The sequence below is a fragment of the Oryctolagus cuniculus genome, chromosome 1 (genome assembly GCF_964237555.1).
Source record: "Oryctolagus cuniculus chromosome 1, mOryCun1.1, whole genome shotgun sequence".
NCBI classification, from domain to species: domain Eukaryota; kingdom Metazoa; phylum Chordata; class Mammalia; order Lagomorpha; family Leporidae; genus Oryctolagus; species Oryctolagus cuniculus.
The window spans coordinates 55,400,751-55,414,419 of record NC_091432.1 but is presented as its reverse complement, the minus strand read 5'-3'; the positions used below and the strand labels follow the sequence as shown (position 1 = coordinate 55,414,419).

The 13,669-nt window shown below is 43.8% G+C and overlaps 1 protein-coding gene across 1 annotated transcript in view; it reads left to right on the top strand.

Annotated features, from left to right (window-relative positions):
* Positions 1-518: 518 nt before the first annotated feature.
* Positions 519-13,669, top strand: part of CTR9 (CTR9 homolog, Paf1/RNA polymerase II complex component) — a 29,484-nt gene continuing 16,333 nt past the window's right edge. The window contains exons 1-10 of the mRNA XM_002708814.5: positions 519-905; positions 2,227-2,325; positions 5,392-5,631; positions 6,119-6,236; positions 6,586-6,675; positions 8,836-8,984; positions 11,215-11,322; positions 12,780-12,887; positions 13,016-13,252; positions 13,474-13,563. Coding sequence (XP_002708860.1) covers positions 861-905; positions 2,227-2,325; positions 5,392-5,631; positions 6,119-6,236; positions 6,586-6,675; positions 8,836-8,984; positions 11,215-11,322; positions 12,780-12,887; positions 13,016-13,252; positions 13,474-13,563 — 1,284 coding nt within the window. The 5' untranslated portion in view covers positions 519-860. The remainder of the gene's footprint in view (positions 906-2,226; positions 2,326-5,391; positions 5,632-6,118; positions 6,237-6,585; positions 6,676-8,835; positions 8,985-11,214; positions 11,323-12,779; positions 12,888-13,015; positions 13,253-13,473; positions 13,564-13,669) is intronic.

The following is a 13,669-nucleotide window of genomic DNA, read 5'->3' as shown; positions in this document are numbered from 1 at the left end:
ACGTGGGTGGAAGGGTCATCCTCTGCTGCTTTCCCAGGCCATAGCAGAGAGCTGGATTGGAAATGGAGCAGCAGGGACTCGAACCAGAGCCCATATAGGATGCCAGTGCTGCAGGCCGGGGCTTTAACCCGCTGCGCCACTAATTTAATGAAATGACTAGTTACAAATCTTAATCAAAAGGTTTATCAAATTCTCCCAGAATTGTATGTCACAAATATAGCAGGTCCTCTGTATTTGCATCAAAGAACCATGTTTTAAAATACACAAATTATCGCCAGGACTACAGATTCATTGTAACATTTCTTTATAAACAGGTGTGACTGGCGCAGAACAGATGCTGGATGATCGAGGTGCGGAATGAAGATCAGCGCTGAATTATCCGCAACAATCTCAAGAAGAAAGCAAGACTGGCCGGGCCCATGCAGAGGCCACGTCAGTCAGGGGCTTCTCCTGGCGCAGCACGGAGCGGCTACGCCTGCCCAGGTTTATCTGGGCCAGGCTCCGAAGCCACAGGCCTCGAGGATCTCGGACCACAGACAGCCGACGGGGCCATCCGCAACCTTGGAGCTGTCAGCCCGCAGAGGGCAACACCTGAGCCACCGGCAGAATTCGCGTCGGGCCCGCCCCCTCACGGGAAGTGCTTCCGGGGCGGGGGGCGGGGCCCCGGAAGTGGCCGGTAACCGTCCGCTGCTCGTTGTTTAAGCCGCTGACGGGAAGGAGAAAGCCGGAGCTCCGGCGGCGCCGCGGGGCGGCAGTCACGGCCAGAGCCAGGCCGTCGCGAACCTCTGGACTAACCAGAAGCGAGGACAACCGACTGCGGAGCGGCGGGGCGAGACGCCCGCTCGCTTTCTGATCCCACCATGTCGCGAGGCTCCATCGAGATTCCCCTCCGGGACACTGACGAGGTAGTGCCGAGCGTGAAGGGGGTGGGGGCCGTGAACTTGGAGGATCCCTTCCCCCCAAACCCCGACTTTGCTAGACTCCGTTTCCGAAGCGAGAGCACCTTCCTCCCCAGGAGCCGCGTCGAGTTCCCCAGGCAAAGCTCCGATCACCTCCCTCCCCAGCCCTTCTCCCTCCCAGGCTAGGAACTCCGTGTCCCGGCAGCCCCGGGGCCGCTCGCAAAAGGAGTTCTTGAAAGTTGCCCCTCCAACCTGTCCGTGTTCGGCAATGCCCTCCTGTTCTCCTAACTGGTGCCCGAGCGCAGAGGTGTGAGAGTACCCGGTCAGCTGCAAAGCACCCGGCAGATGACAGAGGTGGGCGCCGAGGTCCCCGAGATCCGGCTGCCGCTGCAGCTCGGTGTCTTCTGGGAATGCAGGGGAGATTGCCCCTTCACCCTTGGAAACTCGAGTCTGTCACGGTGCGCGCTGCTGTATGCGCTGTCCCTCAACCAGCGCCTCGTTCGTGGGTGGCCCGTGGCTCGTCTGAAGGAAGCGCTCAGCTTTGATGTCCAGTCATCTTGGAGTTTTCATACTGTTATTTGTTTTACCATACAATCAAGGAGTTCTGAGTGTAGTCACAGAGTTGTGTATCATCGTCTCCAATTCCGGAACATTTTTCTGTAATTTTCATGCCCACATTCAGGAGCGTCTGTGATACACAGAAGCTGCCTCCATGATTAATGTGTACAGAGGTATGCAACTGTGCACGGCTTCGCAAGGTGTCAGACCTGTGGCATCAACCGTTTTCAGGGGGCTTAACTGCACCTTAACCTGTGTTGTATGTTAAGTAGCATTTTGTTCTGTTGCTTTTGAGTCAGCATTTTATAGCTCTAGTGATGTGGGAACAGTTGGCAAGATTGTTTTCTTCTCCATATTGTTACTGTAATATTGAAGTATAGCATCTTTGTCACATACTCTCTAAATGTTGACATGAATTGGCTCAGTGCCAGTGCAGGTGAGCTCAGACTCTGTATCTACACATATTGACAAATGTTCAACAATAGCCACAATCACAGAAGAAACGTCACTTTCAAAAGGAAATAAGAGGGGCCGGCACTGTGGCACAGTGGGTTAAGCCACTGTCTGCAGCGCTGGCATTCCATGTGGGCACCGGTTCGAGTCCTGGCTGCTCTACTTCTGATCCAGCTCCCTGCTAGTGAACCAGCAGATGGAAGATTGATCTCTCTCTTTCCCTCCCTCTCTCTGTAATTCTGACCCCTACATAAATAAATCTTTAAAAAAAAAAAAAAAGGAAATAAGAGATAAAGCCTACATTTTGTGTTTTTAGGTCATTGAGCTTGACTTCGATCAGTTACCGGAGGGAGATGAAGTTATCAGTATTTTGAAACAAGAGCACACACAACTGCACATATGGATTGCTTTGGCGGTCAGTATAATAAATCATTTCTATTTGTTGATCGGGGAAAAATGTGTTCTCTGTTTTCAGATATAGAACTGGCCAGCTTGGGTTCATGATAAATAAATTAATTGTTGATTATATTATTTGTGGAACAGTAAGACCATTTCCTAAATTATGTGCAGCAGCTCAACTGGTAAATTAGTATCTGTTGGTAGAGGCAAAGTTCACCCTCAGTAAGGAGTATTTGGTTGTTGGGTGGTTATTTAATACAGCTGGTTGTGGGTTATGGCTAAGCTGAGAAGAATTAAGATACTGCAGTGTGGACATGGCCACCCACATTGCTCTCCAGAAAGTCAAAGATTTCACTACAAAACTCTACAAGGTGATTAGGTTCCAGGCTAACCCACACAAGCCATTTTGGTCAAAGCTTATCACAAGCTGATGGGTTTTGTCCTGTTTGGTGACCTCCATACTCTGAATGTTTATGAAGAACCTTGGGAAAATCTCAGAAAGGCCACATCTCATCTGTACCCTGCGCTCCAGGGCTGCTGCACTGCGATGCTTCCTCTTACAGGGCAAGGCAGTGTCAGCACCACCCTCACTGTTCGCGAGCAGGCTGCCTTCATATATGGGGGAGGATCCCAGTATGGCCTAGAAGGGCCGGAGGAGTAGGCCTGCAATTGGGCTTGTCGCTAGTATGCAAGCCTGTTCTGAGTATCTTCCCTTTGGATGTGGAGAGGTGAAAGAGTGCTTTCAGTAACAAGTAGTGCCATCCTGACTTAAATTTCAAGTTTTCCTGTTTCATGAAGACCAACCCATGACTACTTATCACACATTTTTTAAAACCAGAAGGAACTTTGGGTTGTTTTTAGTTTATCTGCCTTCTTTAGCAGCGCCAATAGGGAAATTGGAGTACTGGAGAAATTGCATGGTATCTGTGGTAGAATATATTAGTGAAACTGTGGAATATAGGTTGTTACAGGGGAAAGAGTATGGCTTTGGGGTTAGAGGCTTTTGTCCAAATCCCAGCTTGGCTGCCGAGTAGATGTGTGACCTTAGCCAAGTGGCTTAACTTCTGAACCTGTTTCCTCCTGTAACATAGGGGGGTGTTTGAGTCCCTACTTCATAGGGTGGATGTAGATCAGAGAGAAATGTATGTGAAGTTCCTGTTTGGACTGTGACCCACAGTAGGTGGTTAATAAATGATAGATACTGCTTTTTACTATTTATCAGTGAAACACACTGGGGAAGTTATTCAGTAGGCCCAAGTCACAGACAATTTTTGGTTGATCTGGAACCAGAACCCAAGTTCCTTGCCTTTGAATTCTTTATGACTTTTTCTCTCAGTCTCTGCTAATTTAAAGATTAAAGCCTGAGGCCAGTGCTGCGGCTCAATAGGCTAATCCTCCGCCTGTGGTGCCGGTACCCCAGATTCTAGTCCCCGTCGGGGCACCGGATTCTGTCCCGGTTGCTCCTCTTCCAGTCCAGCTCTCTGCTGCGGCCTGGGAAGACAGTGGAGGATGGCCCAAGTGCTTGGGCCCTGCACCCTCATGGGAGACCAGGAGGAAGCACCTGGTTCCTGGCTTCGGATTGGCGCAGCACGCTGGCCACAGTACGCCGGCCCTAGTGGCCATTAGGGGGTGAACCAACAGAAAGGAAGACCTTTTTATCTGTCTCTTTCTGTCTAGCTCTGCCTGTCAAATAAAAAAAAAAGTTAAAAAAAAAAAGATTAAAGCTTGAAATCAACTACTTCTTGTTAGGAAACAGATTGGAAACATTTTTAATAGCCCCAATTTTTTAACAGCTGTAATAAAATCTAATTGATCTAAAATAGACTACACATATTTAAAGTTTCCTGCCTTAGTCCATTTCTGTTGCTATAAGTGAATGCCACTGACTGAGTAATTTAGAAAGAATAAAGGCTTGGCTCACACTTTTGGAGGCTGGGAAATTTAAGATCTGTTAGCTATTCTGGTGAGGTCCTTTTTGCTGGTGGGGACCTGGCAGTGTCCAAGGTGGCATCTGTTGAAGACAGCATACTTGCCAGCTCTGGTCTGTCTCTCATAAAGCCACTATTGCAGTCATGGGGTCCCTTTCACATGACTTTCATCTAATCCCGCTTACCTCCCAAAGGCCACATCTTCAGGTACCATTAACACGTGACTTTGGGGATTAAGAGTTAACCTAAGTCTTGAAGGAACAAGTAGCCAGACCCTAGCTTGTGCCACTTGTTAGGTTTGGTTGTGTTTATGTACCTGTGAAGCCATCCCCATAGTCATCATGATGAATATATCCATCACCCCCAAAAGGTTCTGCTGTACTGGTCTTCCCCACTTTGTCTGTGCAAGACAACCATTGATCTGCTTTTGGTCACTGAAGATTTATATTTTCTGGAGTTTTATAAGTGGAATTGCATAGTATGTACTCTTTAGTGGGTTAAGGGTCTGGCTTCTGACTCAACGTACTTATTCTGAGATCTATCCATGTTGTATCATGTGTCAGTGATTCATTCCTTTTTGGGGCCAGCATTGTGGCATAGGCCGTTAAGCTGCTACCTATGACACCAGAATCCCATATGAGCACCCATTCAAGTCCTGGCTGCTCTGCTTCCAATCCAGCTCCCTGCTAATGCACCTGGGAAAGCAGCGAAAAATGAGCCAAGTCCCTTTGTCCTTGTACCCACATGGGAGGCCTGGATGGAGTTCCCAGCTCTTGGCTTTGGCCTGGCTTGTGGCCTGGCCACAGCCCACTGTGGCCATTTGGGGAGTGAGCCAGCGGATGGAAGATGTCTCTTTCTCTCTGTCTTTGCCTCTCTCTCTCTCTCTCTCTCTCTCCCTCCCTCCCTCCCTCTCTCCATAACTCGGCCTTTCAAATAAATAAATCTTTAAAAAAAAATTCATCCCTTTTTATTTCAGAGTAGTATTCATTATACAGATATACCACAGCTTGTTTATTTCTTCTTCACTTACAAATCATCTTTTGCATTGTTTCTAGAGTTTTGCTATTACCAGTGAAGCTGCTAAAAACTGTTGTGTATAGCTTTTTATATGGACATATGCTTAAGTAATTCTAATTGGATCCTTTACCTTATAGTTGGAATACTACAAGCAAGGAAAAACGGAAGAGTTTGTGAAGTTATTGGAAGCAGCACGTATAGATGGCAATTTGGATTACAGAGACCATGAGAAAGACCAGATGACTTGCTTAGACACACTGGCAGCCTATTATGTACAACAAGCTCGGAAAGAGAAGAATAAGGACAATAAGAAGGATCTTATTACACAGGCCACCTTGCTGTATACAATGGCCGACAAAATTATCATGTATGATCAAGTAAGTTCAGCCAATTTCTTTGAATTTATGAAAGAGAGTGGAGGAAATACCACAGGAAAACCAAATGCATATGATAGGCAGAGTTTTGAACAAATTTTTCTTAACATGGTTTATATGGCCAGAAAGAAGGGTTCCTCATTAAATTTAGAATTTCTTTGGTTTTTGTATTGTTGAAGTAATATGGGCAAATTTAGTATAAAACTTTCTCACATGCTGAGTCAGCAATTCTAACATCTACAGGGAAATTTAAGCATATTTTTAAAAATTTGAACTTTTCTTTCTGTCATTATTACTGGCACAGGAAAGTTGGATTTCAGGATAATTTCTCATTTTGTAACTAAGAAGTGTATTGGTGGTTTAAACACATTACAATTGACAGAAAACTTTGAATTACACTCTACCTCCTTCCTATATGGTTTTCAGTTTGGTGGTACACAGTAATGGTAAGTGATATTAGTTTTAGTAACATCTAAGATTTGCTTTACAGAACCATTTGTTGGGAAGAGCCTGTTTCTGTCTCCTTGAAGGTGACAAAATGGATCAAGCTGATGCACAGTTTCATTTTGTACTCAACCAGTCTCCAAATAATATTCCAGCCCTTCTTGGTAAGTGATCTTGACAACCATCTTAAGAGTTTTCCTTTTTTTGAAATTGCAGAAATAAAAGAATAATTTATTATCCATTTCTAGAGGGTCACTAAGCAATCTCTCCTTAGACAATACCAAGCCATTTTGATCATTACTTTATAATATTTTATATAAAGAAAGGAACTTTTATTTTTGCTCATAAACTGACATGCCCTTATGGAAAATGAAGATTTAATATGAAAATGTGTTTATTAGTTTCAAGTATTTCTTAGCAAGAGATGTACTTAATTTAAGTGAGTTAGTGTAAAGAATAGTAGACTTGTGTTCTGTAATAAGAGTATGTGTTTATTTTTAAAAACCATTACAGGCAAAGCCTGCATTTCTTTTAACAAGAAGGATTACAGAGGAGCTCTTGCTTATTATAAGAAAGCCTTGCGTACCAACCCAGGATGTCCAGGTGAGAGAAGAACTTTATTTTAGATCTAAGCTGTGTGTGACCCAACTTAAAATATTGAGAATTTGGCAGTTGCTTGTGAAGTTAGTTGTGAAAAGACACTTGGATTATTGAAATGATGGAATCAAGATTTTCTGGTGTTTTGTTTGATTCAAAAGCTGGATAGGAGATCAAATTGTAAGCTTTTTGCTCTGTACTATTTTTCTTTGCAAAATTTCATTCATTTAGTGAATTTTTATTGCGTACCAGTGACGTGCCATGCACCGCAGTAGACCTTGGGAATGCAGAAGTGAACCAAGGAGACAAAAGTCTTTGCCTTCATGAAATCACTTTGCAGTGGGGAAGATGAGTCAGTTATATCCTATGTAAGCTAGTAGCAAGGGCTAAGGAGAAGAAGAAAGCTGGAGAGAGCTGTGAGAAGCTTTCGAGTTAGAAAGGGTGACCAGGGAAATGCATCAGAGATGGTGCTATTTGAGTAGACTGAACAACTTCAGAGCTGTGCAGATACATGGGAGGAGACCATTCCCAGAGTGAGCAAGCAGAGGAGATGTAAGGACCCTGAGGAAGGAGTGTGCCCGCCAAGGGTGAGGACTACTGAGGAGGCCAGCAAGTCTGGAGAGAGAAGAGGGGCAAGAAATGGGATCAAAACCCCCATGGGGAACTCGTCATGTCAGGCATCGTAGATTATTACAGGGCTTCAGCTTCTACTCTGGTGGAGATGGGAAGCCATTGGAGGGCTTGGGGCAGAGGAACACGACCTGACCTGGGTCATCGGCACTTCTAGAAGAGTGGGGAGTGAGGGGCAAGGGCTGAAGTAGGGAGAGCAGGGGGACGGCTGTTGCAGTCCTTCAGGCCACAGACTGTGGCTCTAACCAGAGTGGGGAGAGTGGCAGTGGTACACGTGGTCAGATTCGAAATAGATTTTAAAGGGAGAGCTGATAGAGTAGAAGTGATATATGAGACAAATAGAGATAAGTTCTTTGCCTAAGCAGTTGGAAGAGTGCTGAAAATTTTACTACATTTGAAGAACTTGTTTTAGACAGGAAAAGTTTGAAATGCCTTTTAGACCTACAAGAAGAGATCAGAAGTGCTGGAGCTCAGGAAATGGATCGGGCTGAAGTAGTTGATTTGGAAGCCATCACCCTGTGGATGGTGCTTAAGGCCACAACGGGGCATGAGGTTAACAGAGGAACCTGTGGGTAGAAAAGGGACCCAGGCACAGAGCCCTGGAGCACAGTAGTGGTTAGGGAGTTGGAGAACAGCAAGGAATCAGCAAAGGAGCCTGCAAAGCAGCAGCCAGAACTACGGGGAGAAGCCAGGTGGAAAACGTTTCTAGGAGCAGGTGACTGTCAAATTCTGAAGGCACACCCTAGTTAAACAGACAGAATTGATCATTGCGTTTAGCAGCATGCACATCATCAGTGACCTTGATCAAGGCAGTTCTACTGGAACAGTGCAAGGGAGAGCCTCATTAGAGTGAATGCAAGAGAAAATGGAAGGAAAGGAATCAGAGGCAACAAGTGTAGCTGGATCTCTGAAGGAATTTTGCTGTCAAGGAAAAGGAGATGGGTTGGCAACTGGAAAGGAAAATGAAATCATGAGGATTTTCTATGAGATGGGAGAAAACTTATGTGAATGAATATGATCCAGTAGAGGAGCACCCTTTTACAATGCAGGAAAAACAGGACAGGATTATTGAAGTAGTGCCTGCCAGTAGAGGAGAGAGCATCCATTGTTCAGTGGACAGACTGGCCTCAGGGACAGGTTTGTGTTTGGGCATGGCTTTGAGATGAGGCTGCATGTGCCGGCATAGCTCTGAAGGGGATGACAGTGTGCCTGTAATCAATCACAATATTGAAGGTCTGACTGGAACTTTGTTCTCTGAGAAATTGAAGGTCTGGTATAGCAGAGGTGTTAAAAGACAAGAAAAATAGTATTACAGGTGTTCTGTTCTGTGGTGTGAGAGGCATCCATGAAAGGAGATAGGGGTGCATCTAACCTCCAGTGAAGGCAAATTTGTGGAAAGCCAAAAGATTTTAGGGTGTACACTGAGGTTAATCTTGGAGATTTTGCAACCCAGAAATGGAAAATGTGTAAGCATTTTTATAATTGACTTGAACCCTAAAAATACTCTAGCTTGACAGATTGACTTTATTTATTTAGCGGAAGTTCGTTTAGGGATGGGCCATTGCTTTGTGAAACTTAACAAACTAGAGAAAGCCCGTCTGGCATTCAGCAGAGCCCTGGAACTCAATTCCAAATGTGTGGGAGCATTGGTTGGACTGGCTGTTCTAGAACTCAACAATAAAGAGGTATGTAACTGAAAAAGTGTCTCATTCCTGACTGACTGATAAGGCCCACAGTCCCTTATCTGAAGTTCTTAGAGCTACTTATGTCTTAGAAATGAAAGATTTCAGATGATAGAAAGTTAACATGGTGCCTATACGGTATGATGTCAGCACCCCCATTATTGGGGCACCATCCCCAAAGCAAACAGGTCTGTGGCAAGGTGAGTGACTTTTCACACCCTGTAGGTTAGCATGACAATTTAGGGAAAGTGTTGCCACTAAATGAGTTTGCTCCAAGATTCAAAAAGAAAAATATTGTTTTCTAGAGCTTTTTGGATTTCTTAATTTCAGCTAAGGGATTATAGAGCTGTATGCCAGTTTGGAATACTTTAAAGAATTGCAAAGAACAAGAACACAACCCATAACATAATGATTTTTATTGTTTGTTAAACCAAATGTCTAAGGTCTCAGATTTGGCACCTCAGCATCATCAGATCTAGGGTTTTATCTTTCCTTCTTTCTTTAATGTGTGTCTTTCTTCATCCTTGTCTGTCACCTCATAGTCGCCAGATGGCTGCTGCATCTCAGGCTTCTCATTATGTAGTCATATATGGGCGGAGAGGAGGAAGGGATAAGAGGCTTTCTCTTTGAGAAACTCCCTGTTACACTGAGAAGGAAGCTCCCCGTCATTCTCTCCTTCATATAGTAATTCTGCAAAGCAAGGTTTCCAGTGTTTCTCAGCCTCAATACTATTGGCACTTGAGGCTACATCTTTTGTTGTGGGAAATTATCCTATCCATTGAATGTATTGCAGCATCTCTGGCTTCTTCCCATTAAATGCCAGTAGCACATCCCCACCACCACCACCCTGATTTTTGATAATCAAAAGTGACATTGTCCTCAGCTGAGGATCAGCACATAAGGCCAGTTTCCAGAGAAAGGGAGTAGATTATCTCAACTGGTTAATTACGATTCATTCTTTGGTGTTGGCAAAGAGGATAAGGAGGTGTCCTTCCAGAAATCAGAAGAAGAGTTACAGAGGCTGCATAGTCTGCAGGCAGGGCAAAATGGCTGTGGAGTAATCCACCAGTATCTGCCACTCCAAGAAGATGGCTAGATCAGTAACACCAAAAGTGACTCTTGGAAGGCAGAAACTGATAAAGCAGATGGCAAGTAAGAATTGACAGGAAAATAAAAAGAGGAGGGGCTGGCATCGTGGCAAAATGGGTAAAGCTGCTGCCTGTGATGCTGGCATCCCATGTGGGCACCGATTTGTGTCCCAGCTGCTCCACTTCTCCACTTCTGATTTGGCTCCCTGCTAATGGCCTGGGAAAGCAGCGGAAGATGGCCCAAGTGTTTGGGCCCCTGCTACCTATGTAGGAGACCTGAATGAAGTTCCTGGCTACTGGCTCCAGACTAGCCCAGCCCTGGCCATTGTGGCCATTTAGGGAATGAACCAGTAGATGGAAGCTTTCTCTCGTTCTCTCTGCTCCCTCAACCCCCAATTCTAGTCCCTTTCCCTCCTTCACACCCTTTTTTCCCCTCTCCTCCTCCCTCTCGCTCTGTCCCATAACTCTGCCTTTCATATGAACAAATAAATCTTCAATTAAAAAATCATAGTTAAAACTGGTATCAGAGGTGCGTGTTGTGACACAGTGGGTGAGCAACTGCTTGGGGTGCCTGCATCCCATAATGGAGTGCCAGATCCAGTCCCAGCACCTCTGCTTCCCATCCTGCTTCCTGCTAATGCAATCTGGGGCATGGCAGATGATGGGCAAAGTGTTTGGGCCCTTGCCACCCACAATGGGAGGTCCTGAGCAAGTGCCTGGCTCCTGGCTTAAGCTTGGCTCAGCCCTGGCTATTGTGGGTATTTGGGAAGTGAAGCAGCAGCCCCCTCCTTCTCTTTCTCTCTTGCTCTCACTCTCCCTCTCACTTTCTGTCACTCTGCCTTTCAGGTAGATGAAAATAAATAAGCTTTAAAAAAAAAAAAAAGACTTAAATATATGCACCCAATATCAGAGGACAGGGAGTTCTTTACAATGGAGGGTGCTTCCACAATTAAGAAAACTAAATTCTAATGATTTTGTAACTCACTATTTGAAATTTTTGGTCCCTGATAAAGAATAACTAAAACAAGAGCTATATTTCACTTTCTGAATTTTAAAGTTATATTATTTCTTAAGACTACAAAGAAAACTAAAAAACTTCTAATTAAGTAATGTTTTTCACTCCATCTGATTGCAATTTTTTTTAGGCTGATTCCATCAAAAATGGTGTCCAGCTTCTTTCCAGAGCTTATACTATTGACCCTAGCAACCCTATGGTATTGAACCACTTGGCAAATCACTTTTTCTTCAAAAAGGTAGAAGTCATTTACTTTTCTATTCTGATGCTTGTTTTTCTGTACTGCAGTTAAGAGTATTTTAACTTGGAAAGAAACTTGAAAATATCAGTTTGTTTGCTTTTCCAAATTATTTACCTTGGGGTAGGTATATTTGTTCATTTTTATTGACCCTTTATACCATAGCCAACACTGATAGGGATGTGGAAATGAGTAAGACATGGTTTCTGTACTCAAGGAACTCAGCTTCATGGAAAACACAGCCATATAAACAAATGTAAAAATAAAGGTCTGCACCCACTTGTGGCAAAGAAATGAGGAAGTGATCAGGCGTCTAGAGAGGGTTTCACCAACATGGAAGAGCTCTGAAAGTGCAGGTGTTTTGGAGGCACTCACTAGGTGGTTGAAGGGAATGGCACAGATCTGGAAAACAGTCTTAGCAGTTTGGTGTGGTAATAGCATTGCATGAGATGGGCAAGCATTGCATCTCGAGCATGAGGACTTGTGTCAGAAACATTTGGATGTACAGATGTGGGCAACAAGGAGTTTGTGACATTTTTCTGTTGATTATGATATATTTGTTGCCACTAATTCTGTAGAAGCAATGGCATTTTAATTAAGATACTAAATCTAGAATTCATTGATGGGGCTAAGGTTGTGGCACAGCAGATTAAGCCGCCGCTTGCAACACCTGCATCCCACATTGGAGTGCTAGTTCATTCCTGTCTACTCTGCTTCCAATCTAGCTTCCTGCTAATGTACCTGGGAAAGAAGTGGATGATGGCCCAAGTACTTTGGTCCCTGCCACCACATGGGAGACCTGGATAAAGTTCCTGGCTCCTGGCTTCAGCCTGGCCCAGTCCCAGCTATTACAAGCCTTTGGGGAGCAAACTTGCAGATGGAAAATCTCTCTCTGTGTGTCATTATGCCTTTCCAATAAATACATCTTAAAAAAGATTTGACAAAGTTTTTATATAATATTCATGAAAATGTAATCTTCCATTTTGAAACCAGGTACTTTAAGCTAGTTTAATAGCAATTTAAATAAAAGCTACAAAACCAAATCAATCCTTATTAATGATAGCTACTGTGTTGTTCGTTATTAGTATACATTCCATGCTTACCAAATGCTAAGTGCTGCTTAAAATGTATTCCATGTATTTATTTAGGTACTCTTCATAGCAGGCTTATGAAATAGGTAATCTTACTGCCATTTTATGCTTGAGTAATTTGATGCAGTTAATAGTCTAAAGTCACCCAGCTGCTAGCCACTATGTTTTACTCTGGCTGTGGAAGCTTCCTGCCTTCCATGAGGAACTGTTGACTAAGCTCTGTGGTGTTTAAGTGTCACAGGACCCAAAGGCAACCGTGTAGGGGAGATGGATCTTACAGGTAAATGAAGTGTCACTGTTGAAGAAGAAATAACTACGCAGACTCAATTTCATTCTCCCAGTTAACTCTCTGTCTGTATCATTCAGGATTATAGTAAAGTCCAGCACCTGGCTCTCCATGCATTCCATAATACAGAAGTAGAGGCTATGCAAGCTGAAAGTTGCTATCAGCTGGCTAGGTCATTCCACGTGCAGGTGAGATAATTTTAAAACTTTCCTAAGCATCCAGTCCTGTTGTTTTATTTATAATATTTACAGTTCTTCAAGTCTTTTTTTTAACACTTTTATACCTGTTATGGTGTTGTTTCATTTCTGTTTTTTAGGAAGATTATGACCAGGCTTTTCAGTACTACTATCAAGCCACACAGTTTGCCTCATCTTCTTTTGTGCTACCATTTTTTGGTTTGGGACAAATGTATATTTATCGAGGTGACAAAGAAAATGCATCTCAGTGCTTTGAGAAAGTTTTGAAAGCTTATCCGAATAATTATGAAACTATGAAAATTCTTGGCTCTCTTTACGCTGCCTCAGAAGATCAAGAAAAAAGAGATATTGCCAAGGTACATTTGAAAAATCTGTGCTATTTTGTTAGCTATCCCAAGACTTGCATTCCTCATTTCTTGTTATTGCTACGAGAGATAAGCAGGAACAGAGTTGTTAGCTGAACCTGTTCCAGCTTGGATAACAGTAGCTGACTTACTAAACAGTGAAGTAGCCACCATTTTGCATTTTGACCACCTGTGGTTGGAATGTGATAGCTTAGTGCTCCTCTTCATCACAGGGCCATTTGAAGAAGGTCACAGAACAGTATCCTGATGATGTGGAAGCTTGGATTGAATTGGCGCAAATCTTAGAACAGACTGATATACAGGTATTTTCGTTGTTTTTTCTCTCCTACATGATGTTTTCAGTGTGAGCCTGGCCTAGTATTTGTCTTTGACCTTCGCTTCCGCGTCTTCTGTCCATCATGAAAATGC